This window comes from Chrysochloris asiatica, unplaced genomic scaffold, assembly GCF_000296735.1.
Source record: "Chrysochloris asiatica unplaced genomic scaffold, ChrAsi1.0 scaffold00041, whole genome shotgun sequence".
NCBI classification, from domain to species: domain Eukaryota; kingdom Metazoa; phylum Chordata; class Mammalia; order Afrosoricida; family Chrysochloridae; genus Chrysochloris; species Chrysochloris asiatica.
This window is the reverse complement of record NW_006408559.1, coordinates 20907307-20921456: the sequence shown is the minus strand read 5'-3', so window position 1 is coordinate 20921456 and position 14150 is coordinate 20907307. Positions and strand designations below refer to the sequence as shown.

At 50.4% G+C, this 14150-nt stretch overlaps 1 protein-coding gene across 1 annotated transcript in view; it reads right to left on the bottom strand.

Moving 5' to 3' along the window:
- CUL1 (cullin 1) overlaps positions 1–14150 on the bottom strand; it is a 38049-nt gene that overhangs the window by 8897 nt on the left and 15002 nt on the right. The window contains exons 7-15 of the mRNA XM_006861202.1: positions 12969–13131; positions 11176–11306; positions 10002–10109; positions 9820–9926; positions 6264–6312; positions 5923–6054; positions 5707–5824; positions 5396–5472; positions 4993–5124 (exon numbers count right to left, since the gene is read on the bottom strand). Of these exons, the coding sequence (XP_006861264.1) occupies positions 4993–5124; positions 5396–5472; positions 5707–5824; positions 5923–6054; positions 6264–6312; positions 9820–9926; positions 10002–10109; positions 11176–11306; positions 12969–13131 (1017 nt within the window). The remainder of the gene's footprint in view (positions 1–4992; positions 5125–5395; positions 5473–5706; positions 5825–5922; positions 6055–6263; positions 6313–9819; positions 9927–10001; positions 10110–11175; positions 11307–12968; positions 13132–14150) is intronic.

Below are 14150 nucleotides of genomic sequence, written 5' to 3'. Positions count from 1 at the left end.
TCACCTGAATGAATGCTCAAGAGCTGACCAAGACCCTGAGACCCACATGAGGGTAGGAGACGGGAGACACACAGACGCTGTCTAAGTGGGGTCACGTCTAAGCCAAGGAACCCTGGGACGACCAACAAGGACGATGGACAGGGCTGACCATTGGCCTCCAGAACTGGGAGACAACCCACCTCCCACAGGTGCTGTTTCGCTCACAGCAGCTGGGAGATGGAGACAGTGTGAAATGACGTGACATTTGAAGTGTTACCAGAAGTAGTCCACCATGTGGCATCTACCACCACTGACCAGTCCCCCAGTAATTGCATGCAGAGTTCCCACTTAGCTCAGAGCCTTCTCCCCTCTCCTTAAGTCCACAGCCACAGCTAATGACCATGGACACCCCACTACTTGGGCTGACCTGGGCCAGTGAGGAGTGTGGTGCAGTGAATGACCGTCGTCTGGCTCGTCGCCATAGTCATATGACTCCCACAAACTCACTGAGTGGGAGGGACTATGCAAATAAGGTGCTTGTGGCCTACCAAGGGAACTGAATCAGCTCACCAGATAGCCCTCCCCATTTGCAGAGGGCTTCCATTCTGATGACTCCACTGTCAGTGATAGGCTAATATCCATATGCCTATAAGAAAGATCATCAATACAACCATTATTCCAGTGTAGGCATCGATGACTAAAGCCAAAGATGTAGGAACTGAAGACTTGAATCAAGCTCTGCACACTGAAATGGGCAAACGTGCTATCAAGATGCACTGATAAAATCAGGAAGGGTGGGCACCAGGGGTGTATTCTTTCACCAGATTTATTCAATCTGTACGCTGAATAAATTATCAGAGAAGCTGGATTATATGAAGAAGAATGTAACATCAGAATTGGAGTAGACTCATGAGCAATTGCAGATACAACCTTGCTTGCTGAAAGTGAAGAGGATTTAAAGCACTGATGAAGATCAAAGACCACAGCCTTCAGTATGGGTTGTAATTCAATGCAAAGAAAACAAAAATCCTCACCACTGGACCAATAAATAACATCATGATAAATGGAGAAAAGACTACAGTTGTCAAAGATTTCATTTTACTTGAATCCACTATCGACGCTGAAGTAAGCAGCAGTCAAGAAATCAAATGACGCACTGCATTAGGCAAATCTGCTGCGCAAGACACCTTTGAAGTGTTCAAGAGCAGAGGTATCAGTTTTAGAACTAAGGTGGACCTGACCCCAAACATGGTATTTTCAATAGCCTCCTATGTATGTGAAAGTTGGGCAATGAATAAGGAAGACGGAAGAATTGATACGTTTGAGTTTGGTGTTGGAGAAGACTATGAAAAGTACCATGGGTTACTAGAAGAACCCACAGATCTAGGCTGCAACAGACAGAAGGCTCTCTAGGGTCCAGGATGGCTAGCCTTGGTCTCTCACACTTTGAACATGTTCTCAGGAGTTATCAGTCCCTGGAGAAGGACAGCATGCTTGCTGCTTAAGTGAAGGGTCAGCGGAAAAGAGCAAGACCCCAGACAAGACAACTAGCCGTGTGTGAGCAGCTATGGGCTCAAGTCTCACACCGATGGTGAGGGGCTGCAGCAGGACCAGCCGGGGGGACACCGCGAGGAGTGAACGAGTTCACCGAAACACAGGTACCACCGTTACCTGACTACAGGGAAATCAACGGAAGTGTCTAGTTTGTTGACTATAAAAGGAAGGATCTATTTATTCTGCAACCCTTCACTCAATTCACAATAACATTTAGAAAAAAAGATGCAATGATAATTACTTGGAGTGGAATGTGAAAGTTGGGAACAAAGAAGGATCCGTAGTTGAAAAACTGAGCGTAGGTGATAGAAACAATGGTGGAGATGACTTTGTACACCGGATCCTGCCAGATGAAATATACAGAATCAAACAGACCTCATCTGTGGGAAGAGACGACGAAGAAACTCAGACAACAGACCATCAACTGCTTATATGCAAGTTCAAGTTGAAATTGAAGAAAAATCAAACCTGAAATATATCCCACCTGAATTTAGAAACCACCTCATAAGAGCAAATTTGACCTAATGACACTAATGACGAAAGACCAGAGGAGTTGTGGAATGACATCAAGAACTAATCTGAAGAAACCCACAGTGGCATTATCAATGGGCTCAAGCGTGGCAATAATTGTGTGGTTGGCCCAGGACCCAGGCAGTGTTTCGTTCTGTTAAACACAGGGTCACTAAGAGTCGTACCAACTCGATGGCACCTAACAACAACAACAACAACAAAGATAGGAAAAACCAAAATGGGTGTCTGAAGAGACTCTGAAACTTGTTCTTAAAAAGGCAGAGTAAAGCAAATAGAAGAAATGATGAAGCAAAACAGCTGAGCAAAAGATTTCAAAGGGCAGCTCAAGAAGACCAAGTCAAGTATTACAGTGAACTATGCAGAGGCCAGGAGTTCGAAAACCAAAAGAGAAGAACACACTCGACATTTCTTAAGCTGAAAAACCTCAAGAAAAAAATTCAAGACTCTTAACAGTAATACCGAAGGATTCTACGGGGAAAAAATGATGTAGGAAGCCCCAGAAAAAGATGGATTGTATCAACATGAACTCATCAACATTCACCCATTTAAGGAATTAACACAGGACCAAGAACCAACGGTACTGAAGAACCCCAAGCTGCACTGATGAAAAGTAAGACTCCCACAATGTCTAGAAGACGGACTGAGGTCGTGCAGCAGATGCATAGCTGGAAGTGCTCACTCATTTATGCCAAGAAATTTGGAAGACAGTTACCTGGCCTCCCAACAGAATGCAGACATGATCAAACAATATGATTACCACCACACAGAGTAAAATTTTACCGAAGATAGTTAAAATTAGTTTCAGCCGTCACCAAAACAGGGACCAACCAGAAGAGGACCTGGAACCAGGAATATGAATGCTGACATCAGATGACTCTTAGTTGAAAGCAGAGAACTCCATAAACAAGTTTACCGGTGTTTTACTGACTAGGCCAAGGTATTTCACTGTGTGGATCTTAACAACACACAGTCACAAATGGATAACAACGTATAACACGGCAAAAAATGGGAATATGAGAACGCTTAATTGTGCTTATGAGGAACCTGCACACAGACCAAGAGGCAGTTACTTAAACAGAACAAGGAATCTTTGTGTGGTTTAAACTCAGGAAAGGTGTGCATCTGGGCTGCATCCTTTCACAATATTTATTCAAACTGTATGATGAGCAAATAATCCAAGATGCAAGACTATGTGAAGAAGAACGTGGTATCAAGACTGGTGAAAGACTCCAAAGTCCAATATGCAGACACAACCTTGCACTTACTCAAAGACAAGAGGACTTACAGCACTTACTGATGAAGATCCAAGACTACACTCTTCAGTATAGATTACAGCTCAACATAAAGGAAAAGATGCTCACAACGGAACCAGGAAACACCATCATGACAGACGGAGAAGGGACTGAAGTGGTCAAGGGTTTCAGTTTACTTGGATCCACAACAGACAGCCATGGAAGTAGCAGTCCAGAAATCAAATGATGTACTGCACCGAGCAAACCTGCTATAAAAGCCCTCTTTCAAGTGTTAGAAAACATGTTAAAGATGTCCCTTTGAGGTCTCAGGTGTGCCTGAGCCAGTTCTGCCTCATGTGAAAACTGGACACCAAGTAAGGATAGTCCGCGGACGTGGTGATTTCCACAATGGCCTCAGGTACAACAATGATTGTGAGGGTGCTGTAGGGCCAGGAAGTGTTTCGATCTTGTCACTTTGAGCTGGAACCAACTTGATGGCACCTAACAACAACAAATCTTTATAAATCAATCTTTGGGAGGTTGACACATCAGATCTAAACTTACAAACATGTTTTAGTGCATACACTAAAAATGCACAAGCGTAACAACTGACTTGCAGTAAGAAGAGCTGGGCAATGTTGGCATTTTCTCAACTGTGGTAGTAATCATACTTCTGGAAGATTCTGGATTATGCCTAGGATTGGGGATGATGTTTCTAGTAAGAAAATTAGTGAGAATTTTCTGTATGGTCCCTTCCCCCATATATTTTGACTTTAGCAAAGCGTTCAGATCAGTGTGTGGTCCATGGTTTCCAGTAACACACAAGCCTCTGGTTTATAACCACACGGCCATGTTTTGAATGGTAAATTGTAAAACTGAACGCCTCCTTCACGGTGGGGACAAAGCACGCTGTCCCAAACACATCACACACCATGCACATTTATGATGAGATCGTTGTGTTACGTGATAATCTTGATAAAGTCCACACACGTTTACATGACTCAGAGAAATACAAGGACCAGCACGTGATGAGAGCCTGTGATGAAGCCACTAAAGAGGAGGGGCACGTGGCTGATGCGCTCGGTGCCCCCGACCAGACATAGGCGGGACGTCTGTGCAACTAGAGTATGTACAACACAGGACACCTAAGACAAAACGTCACACATCCAAGTTCACAACAAACTGTACCCCAAGTGAGAGAAACTAAGAGGAAACAGCAAGGAACGTGGCTGAGTGTCCAGGGAAAGTGTGTCAGACAAGAACATGCAGCAACAATGCGGGAAGCAGAAGTAAGCCAGACTCTTGGAGGGAAACTGGCTCCCGAGAAGGCCGCCTGGATCTGCCTGAGCTTTCTGGGAAGATGCAGAGTCCTGCTTGGCGCCCAGCTGTGGCTGCTAGGGCACTGAGGGCCGTAAAGGGCCGAGACGCTGCTCTGTCAGGGAACAGAGCTGCCAGCCTAGTTTCAGCACTTCATTCCATCTTCTGGTCACGAAACAGCCCCTTGACCCCCATTTCACACGCAGACTATCCATGAACTGTCTCTGGCTACTCGGCCAAAGAGGACTAGACCGATGGGCTGAGCCCAGCCAGCCAGAGCCGAACTCGAGAGCTGCTTCCTGAGTTCCCTCATCCTAGGTGTCTGAATCTTGGTCTCACGTCCATCTGGACTTAAGTGCTTTAAAAGAGGTGATCTTACCTGCAAGGTGTATCTGTTCTTGAAACAGTTGGTTACCAACTCCCCTTTGGACAGCTGATACAGCCACGTCAACTTTCTGCCACTGTGTCGGCTGGCATAGAAGGCTGTGAACCGCTGGTAACTCCGCTCCAGCTGCAGAGGGGCATGTCATGAAGAACACATGTTCTCCCCAGCTCATGAGCATGTCAGAGAACGTGTCACGGAGAACACACGTCCTCCACAGTCCACAGACACACCACAGAGAACACAGTCTCCACAGTCCACGAACACATCACAGAAAACACACAGTCTCCACGGTCCAACACGCATCCTCCACAGTCCACAGACACATCACGGGGAACACAGTCCTCCACAGTCTATGGATTTGTCACAGACAACACGCATCGCCCACCCTGCCCCTCACCTCAGAGGGCAGTGCGAAGGTGCAGGACTGCTGGAAGGGCCATGACCCGGAGCTCAGGACCTGGATACTGAAGTCCACTGCGGGGCAGACACACCAGTCAGCTCCATACCCACTGCCCACCGCTTGTCAACAGGAGTGGCCCCTGACAATTCCTGCTGAATGTACCACTAATCCATGCAACCGGACACAGCCAAGCGTTTCTCACCTCAATTAGAATCCAAAATGTGTCACTGCTGAGGCAGCGGACAGACCGCCCTCCTCACTGCCCTCCCTCCCATCGAGACCCCCACGCTGCTGAGTACAACACTCACGGTCCAGGGGCTCGGAGTTGGTCAGATGCTTCTTGAACTGCTCGTTCAGGTCCTTGCTCACCCCGATGTCCTGGAACATGCGCTGGAGCTTGGAGGTGTACTCGAAGCCGCAGGCTTGCTGAAAACACACCCACACAACGTCTTGTCACCACACGGATCTGGTGGGCCTGCACAGGGAGCTGGCAGCTGGCCCTGCCCCAGTCCCGAGCTGCGCACCTTCAGCTTGGAGATCATGCTGGCTTCGGCGTCGTCGCTGGCGCTGTTCTGATGCACCAGGCGCTTGGCCAGCATCTTTGCGTAGAACTTCTGGAACACGTCCTTGTCTTCGATGTACTTGAAGACCACCATCTAGCAGCACCACCACAAGACATGCTGGTGTGCCCACCCCTCAGAGCACATGCCCACCACGCAGCCCCCACCCCCGTCCTTTCCCACGGGACGGACACACTCAGGTCTGATGAGGACAAATGGTAAAACGGAAGGCCCCTCCCACAGCAAGCTACTCATCCGCTCTGTGGACTGACGACCCTCGAAAGCCTGCCCACAGCGCTCCTCACCACTTGGTTCAGCGTGTCTTCCAACTCTGCTTCTTCTGGGTTCTTGGAGCTGAAATGGAGAAAAGCAGTTTTGAACTAACAGGCCAGCCAAGTCATATCGGACCGTGCCCAGGCTAGGTTTCTGACGTGCAGTCTTGTCACCTGTGCCATGGGAACATGCGCTCACACAGCAACCATGCATAACAGTTCCACAAAGTTCTGAGCCATCCTGGTACGGTGCCGTATGATTAACCACAAGGTCAGCTGTTAAAACCCATCGGCTGCACAGCAGGGGTAGGGGACATGTCCGGCCTTGCCAAGGCAACCAGAGTGCCAGCTAGCACGTTGTTGGTAAGCGTCATCCAGTTGGTTCCGACTGTAGAGCGACTCTGTACAGGGTTTCTGAGGAGTGTCTGGTGAGTCTGAATCGCTGACCTTGTGGTTGAAACCAACCTTGCGGTCCAGTGTCTATCCTACAGCTCCACACCAGGGCTCCCACTCCACTAGGGGTGAGGTCATTAATGTCTAACCCAAACTAACAGGCTAATTTTAATTTAGTAATGTGGTATAGTCTGAGAATGATGTTATAAATTTTGACAGGAAATGGTTCCCCACCCCTGCTCTACAGGGTTACCATGAGTCAGCACTCACTCAAGGGCCCCTGACAATCACAGTGATGAAGCCAGTCAGTGAGCTTCCCTAGCCCACCTGCTTTTTACGAGCTGTGAGAAAAGTAAACAAGCTCGATGAGGCAAATGAACCGCTCAGGCTTTCCTTCTAGACTCCCTTACAGACAGAACAATTTCACCCTAAAATGACCTGTTCCCAGACAAACTCCACCACGGTCCTGCTGTTTCTAAGTAACAACTCCAGAACTCCCGTCCTGAATGCCAGCTCAGGCTGCCTGCCCCGGATGGAGCGAGGGAGTCACTCAGTTACCAGCGTCCACTCCCAGAGTCATAGGGAACGAACGTCTGCTCATTTCATGGGCTTCTGAGACAGGTCTTCAATGATGATGCACACGCCGAGTATTCTGCCAGACAGACCGAGGGCCTAATGGGACTGCTGTCTCCATGATTACATCGCTCCGACTCGGCAGAGCAGTACAGCAGCCTGAAATGGGCAACGAGTCCTCCCAGGAAACAGACCCGGGCGGGCTCACCCCCGCACAGCAGAGCAGCTCCTGATGCAGACGCTGACGCCTGCCGAGTGGCTCTCGCTTATAAGCTGAAACGTTGCGCTCAAACCTACCCAACGGACCCTAAAGGAGACAGATGCAGAAATCTGCTTCCAAAAGGCCAAGAAAACACTGTGCGCCTCTACTCTGCACACATGGGCTAGCCCGGCTTCAGAACCGATGTGATGGCACCATGGTAAGTACAACTGAAGCTCCATGCGCTACCATCCTGACTGATGAATGACGGACTGCCTGCATTCTAGAATGCTATATAATACCATGTGTTCACGAATTTTTACAATTCACACGTAAATTAGATTTGCTAATATCTTACCAAGACTAAGACACCTGCGCTAGATTCCTAAAGGAACTCCACCTGCGATCCTTTTATTTACATGGGTAGTGGATAACTGGGGTACGCTTGCCTCAGAGGGCTGATTAAGATGAAAACTAGTATTACATGAGGTATGAGAAACGAGTCTCTCCCTCACCAAAGTCTCTGCTGGTTGACCTGATGCAGGGAACAGCTGAGCTCAGAGAAGCCGAGGGAAAACCCAACACCCAGGACCAAGAAGTTGTCAGAGCCCAGCCAGGGAGGGCATGAAGAGATGTATCCATGAACTGAGAGCAAGGTCTGCCAAGAGTCAGGGGTAACGTGGGAAAGAGCGTGCTCCTCCATCATTAATGAACAGATCTCAGTTTATAGAAAGAACCAGGTGGCGGGGGGAAACTCTGCCACCACATCAGAAAGCAGAGATGGCCAAGCCCCTGGTCACAGCAAGGTCGTGCTACCAGCATCTGAACAAAGGCCCCTGCTCTCACCTGCTCTGCCTGTGCTTTGCTCATACAACCCTCGGGTCTAGGACATGCAGACAACACAGGGAAGAGGGGTGTGCATGGAGGAGGCCGCCTTGTCACCTCAGGCTGAGGAAGCCCACCTAGCCAGCTCGCTCCTGGTCACCCTAACTGCTGTGTGAGGAATAAAGCGGGGTCATTCTCTCCCACACAGGTTACGCTGAGTGCACCTGAAGACAAGGTATATTACAGACCAACGGCGCTCTGGGGGGCACTGTAGGGTGAGCACCACACTGCTAACCGCGGGTCGGCAGTTCAAACCCACCAGCAGCTCTGCTGTGAGTCGGGACTGACTTGATGGCACTAAGTGGTTACCACCTTGTGGTGGGAGGAAGGCCCCTAGGTGGGTCACTGCTATGGAGGTCTGAGTCCTGCTTCATGAGGAGGGAAGAATCTCAGTAAGAGCAAGGGCTTCAGGCCCTTAATTCCTGCCATTGCGCCCAAGAACTGATGAACAGGCCCCAAAGTGCTGTGACAGACATGTTTCTAACAGAATAGATCAGCGGCTACGGACGACGAAGCCCGCAAGGAATCTGGTTCCTGGGCTTGGGGGTTTAGGGTCACAGCTTCACATACAGGCCAGCTAACTGACCGACTAACACGCTTGGTGCCCGTGGCCACTCAGGACACAGCTGGCTCTTCCTCACGTGGAGTGCAGAGGAAGGAGAGTCTGGGACAGGAGGAGGGAATGCAGTGTGGCTGGTTGTAACCATGAACAGCGGCCTCCTTGGCCATGAGGACGCGTGGTGCCTGAGTACTGTTACTGAATATTGAAATCAAAGATTCCATAAAAGAATCTTGATCACAGAAAAAATCTTCATGGCCTGGATTTTCTGAAGCCACGGGAAGCTGGAAGGGAGCCCCTGAAACCATTCCTCTGAAATCATCTTTAAACCTTCCACCAGAAATATCCCCTCGAAAACCAAACAAGAATTCAAGTTAACTAGTGAGAAAATAAAAAAAAAAGGTTTGCCTTGAGCCTTGTGGTCTTTAAAAGCTTTCTACATGGACCCTCAGGAAAGACGCAACAGCAGCTAAGGGGCAGTGAGTTTGTGACAATTGGAGGAAGCAGCCCGGACAGGAGGGCGAAAGTGGACACCCAGCTCGAAGGACACCATCAGCATGCTGACCTGCACAGGCAGGAAGCCGAGTTGGTGATGTTCTGCCGTGTGGCTCAACACCATCACCAACAAAATGGAAGGGCTAGGAAGTGATGCACCACGCTCCCCTCAACCTATGTATGGCCGCTGCTACTAACCCACCAGGGATACAAGGAAAAGGAAACTCGGAGGATAGAGTACTGTGACCACCACCCCCACCCAGGGCCTGAAGTTCCTCCAACAGATGCTAATGCGCCACCCAGAAGCCCCGTGAGGAGGGGCAGGAGGGGGCTTTGGCACAAGCAATCTTTGAAAAGGGCGTGAGAAAAACCCTGTAAAAACTCAGTCCCAGAAAACAAGATTCCAACAGATCTGCTAAGAGCAGCCTGACACGGCAGTGGCTGTGAGGCTGGCCGCGACAAGAGTCCGCAGGCGGGCTCAGTACCTTTTCTTCAGCAGGGAGTCACAGTAACGTGCTAGCAGCTCAGGAGACTTGCTGGAAGACTGTGCCATCTTGGTCACGGCGTTGTTGTTGATGAAGCGGCCGCAAGCCTGTGGGTCACAGGGAGTCAGGGAATGTCCGCCCACGGGAGCCCCACGAAGCCCTGCCACCCGGCGCCCACCCACCTTATCGAGGGCAGCCACAAAGCCGGCATCGTTGTTGAAGGCAGACATGACCAGAGCGTTGTACTTCTTGTGTACGTCCAACACCGTCTGCACGTACATCTTGGGGTCCTGGGAGGAGCAGGGGCAGTAGAGGCCGCTCACTGAGGCCCACCCTATGTGAACCTGCTGGCTGGCTACAATCCGGATCCTCATCTAGGTCCATACACGTCTCAGGGGTTCAGCCTAACCTGCCCCTGAAGGGCTCTGTGCTCCTTAATGTAAATATCAAGGTGGTAGCTCTCACGTCCTCAAGGGATTGAAATGGGGTACACCTTTGACATGGTGACTTTTGGGAATAAAAAGTCTGAAGGGGTAAGAGCGGGGTGGTGGGGTGGATGGGTAAGGTTTCCCAATGATATTCTGGCAGGACAGCCCCGCTTCGTCCATGAACGAGCAGGTTCACTGTCGGGATGGAACAAAGTTCCTCAATGCAACCTTCCCGTCTTTCCCTCATGGATGAAGTTTTTGATTACTGAGAACTTTTTCAGTATAAGCCCCCGCGATCATCCTGTGTCCTTTGAGAAAATCTATCTTGGTGATCCCTTGGGAATGTCCTGAACAGTTGCCATAACCTTAGCTGAGCTCTTTCCCTGGGAAAGCACTGCTGTGAGTGGGGTTCTGAAGGCAAGCGTATACCCCAGCCAGCAAGCACAGATGGGTCTGAACAATCTGTGCAGGTGTGAGGCTATACCAAGTATGTATTTATGTGTAGATGTGTACATGTACGTGTACATGTGTGTGTGTGAGAGCTGAGTACCGAGTCCTCGGAGAGTCGTCAGGATGCCAGGAGAACCCCCATTGCGTTCAGCAGACAGGAGCGGCAATGCCAAGTGCAGACACTCCCTGTACTCCATGCTGCCCGGAGCACTTCCTGGGGGGGGACGGCACCCGACACCTAGGAGGCGGGCACTAGCACCCCCTCATTTTCCCAAACAGCGACACAGGTGGGCAGGTAGGTGGCCTGCGTGTTTGTCCCAGCCTAGGGTACACCGAGACCAAGGGCTCTACTGCCAAGTCCAATGCTAAGCCCCTTCCCTCCCCGTTGTCCGTGAGTTCCAGCTTGCAGGAAGTACTTTACCGTCAGCCGTCTTAAGTCACCCTCCCAGCCTAGGCCTGACCGGTCCACAACACTCACGTTGAGCGCGGCTTCTCCGCACTTCTCGATGGCAGCGAGACCCTGGTTGTGGATATGCGTCTCCAGGAGCTTCTTGAGCTCCCCGAGGCCGTCCTGGATCCTGGACACCAGGTTGTACATGCGGCCCAGATCTGGAATAAGCAGAGATATTCACTGTCTCTCTCACACAGGGAGCCAATCCCACGCACCTGCTCTCCCGGATGCACAGAGCCACCTAGTGGGAGGACTCAGGTGCACCTGGGCCAGGCCATGGCGTTTTCAGTAGCTTCATGTGCATGTGGGAGTTGGACAGAACTGATGCCTGTCCGAAGTACAGTCCGAATGCTCCTTAGAAGACAGTGTGGTATACTTGGGACACATTATCCGGAGGAAGCGGTCCCTGGAGGAGGACAGCATGCAAGGTAAACTCAGAGGTCAGAGGTTGGCCTTTTTTGCTGAGATGGATTGGCAGAGTGGCCGCGGCAACGGGCTCACATAACGACAACAAGAGATGATGGCGCTGGATTGAGCACTGTTTTCTTCTGTCGTGCTTGGATTTGCTGTTAGAACCGATCCCATAGCACGAAACTGCGCCCTCCCTACCCCCCCAATCGCCTGGTGGGCGTCTCCTAGAGATGAGACAGATGCTCTGGATCTGAAGATTCATGCTTGCAGACCTGACCCTCCAAACGCTTCCTTCTCAGCCTGTGTGTACAGAGAAGCGGTGCTACTGTAAAAGCTTGTTTCCCCTTTCATATGAAAAACCAGACAAAACAGAGGAAAAAAATCTCATCAGAAATGACTGGGTACTTCCTCAAAGTCTGGGACTCAATTACTTATGGCCGACATAACAGGCACCCTAACACTGACTTAAAATAAAAGACTACATTTAAGGAGAGGGAATATTCCGCTCAAGTGCACAAACGAGTACAAAGGATCCTCGGATTTCTTCATCGATACATGTGTGCTTACATGGTATAGAGGAGTAGCTGGCATTCGGGGAACCTAGTCCCACCATCCACTTTGTACAGAGTCTGCAAGGAATATGGAGCGTCACTGACTGCTAAGTGAACAGAATCCGCTACCTTCCACGTTCAGCTCAAAGGATGGGCTGAGTCACACCCCTTGGTCTGAGAGCCTTGCATGCGGGGTACACGTGCACGCCTCACCATCAGGGGCGACACTGCGCGTGCTGGTGCTCAACTTCCCTTACCTCGCCTGGTTCAAAGCCCAGGTCTAGAGCTACCTGCCAACTGTGAGCTCTCCTCCTTCAGAAGGGTGTTCTTAAGGGAAACCGCCCAGGTGATCCCACTGTCTGTGCAGCAGTAGGTTTTGGTGACAAAGTCTTATTGTACCTAATACATGAAAAAATCATGCCACCCTTGCTTCTATCTATCTGCTTTGTATTTGCAGTGTTCCAGAAAATTCCAATCAAGATCTTGAGAACTGTGACCAGTACACCAGGGTCTTAGTGATGTTTTTAGAATGACTCAGCGTTTTCCAATTTAAACAAACCAAAGCCTCGATGGGTAAACTTAGAGATGAGGTGAGGTTAGCAAGAGTGGGGAGCTTGGCAATTTTCCCTGTATACTTTCTGGAGGTTCTGCTTGTCAAGGGTGGAAAGGGTTACTCTTCTGTCAAGAGAAAAGGAACCTCGGGTGCAGAGTTCTTTAGGACGACCTCCACTGTTGGCCCACCCTGAGAGGGTGTGTGGCCTTAGAGCCAGCAGCCCTGCCCACAGCACTCCAACTCGGCAGTTCCGCTCTTGGCTGGCTCCCCAGGTGCTGCCCTCACCCAGCTGCCTCAGCACCCACCTTCGTTCTTGTCAGCGTCCAGAAGGTTCTGGAACTCCGTGTGGAAAATCTCCAGGTGCTTCTCAATGAGCACCTGTTCGCACTTGCGCGCCAGCTCGTCCTGCGTGCTCTCGTGCAGGTATACCTGGACACGACGCTGCTCCTCCAGCAGCCGGGCCTCGGCCTGCAGGGGGCACATGGTGCCTCATTAGTCTCACGAGCCCGTGTGGACGCCTCAGAAACACCACGTGAGGGGCCATAGGCTGCTGCGGGGTCCTCGTGCACACCTCTCTCCAGGGCAGAGAGGGGGCTCAGAGGCCACGCATCCCAGCAGCAGCCCAAGACGACATGTGTAGGGATGCGTGCACAGTGCCCCAATGCTGGGACAACAGTGGTGACCCTACACCACCAGGTAAGGGGACACACGGGGTCAGCAGATGCTTCGTACTGCAAAGGCAGCACTTCTCTCTGAAATAAGTTCACCAAATCTGGTATGATTTTAGAGAACTCTGGCAAAATGCAACTGAAAGAGTAAACAATCAAGAGCTAAGAAAACTCGGGAAGAAATACAAAAAGGCTGAGCTAACGGACAGTTCACAACTTCTGATGGCATGCCAGTGGCCCGCTAGCCGCTCAGGGTGGGAAGGCCCCCAGTGCCCCCCCTAACGGACAGTTCACAACTTCTGATGGCATGCCAGTGGCCCGCTAGCCGCTCAGGGTGGGAAGGCCCCCAGTGCCCCCCCGTGGTGGTGGGGAAAGTTCTCTGAGAGCCATGTGGAAAGGCAGTCATTATCTTCTGGAATGTCCGAGTCTGAGCAGGCACGCAGGCTTTTCCCATAAGTCTCAGAGTTGCCCATGTTATAATCACGTACAAATGCTTTCTGTGATGTGAAAAACTAGAAGCTATTAAATTTCAAATAAGGAGGTAAATTACAACATCTTCAACTAATGGATTACGATTATCCACTAAAACAATCATTGCATCAATACTAACAGAACACCTTACCCAACCTTACAGTCCACTGGTTGGCAAAATTATCAGGGAAAAAATGTCCCTAGTTGTCTTGTGTGATCCAATAGGTCCAGAGACCTGCTACAGCCACCCAGGGGGCCAGTAACTGAGTGCTACATACACCATCTGTGTACGCAACATGCCCCCAGGAGGGCTGTCTGTCCATGCCCCATGTCCCCTGCCCCCTAGGA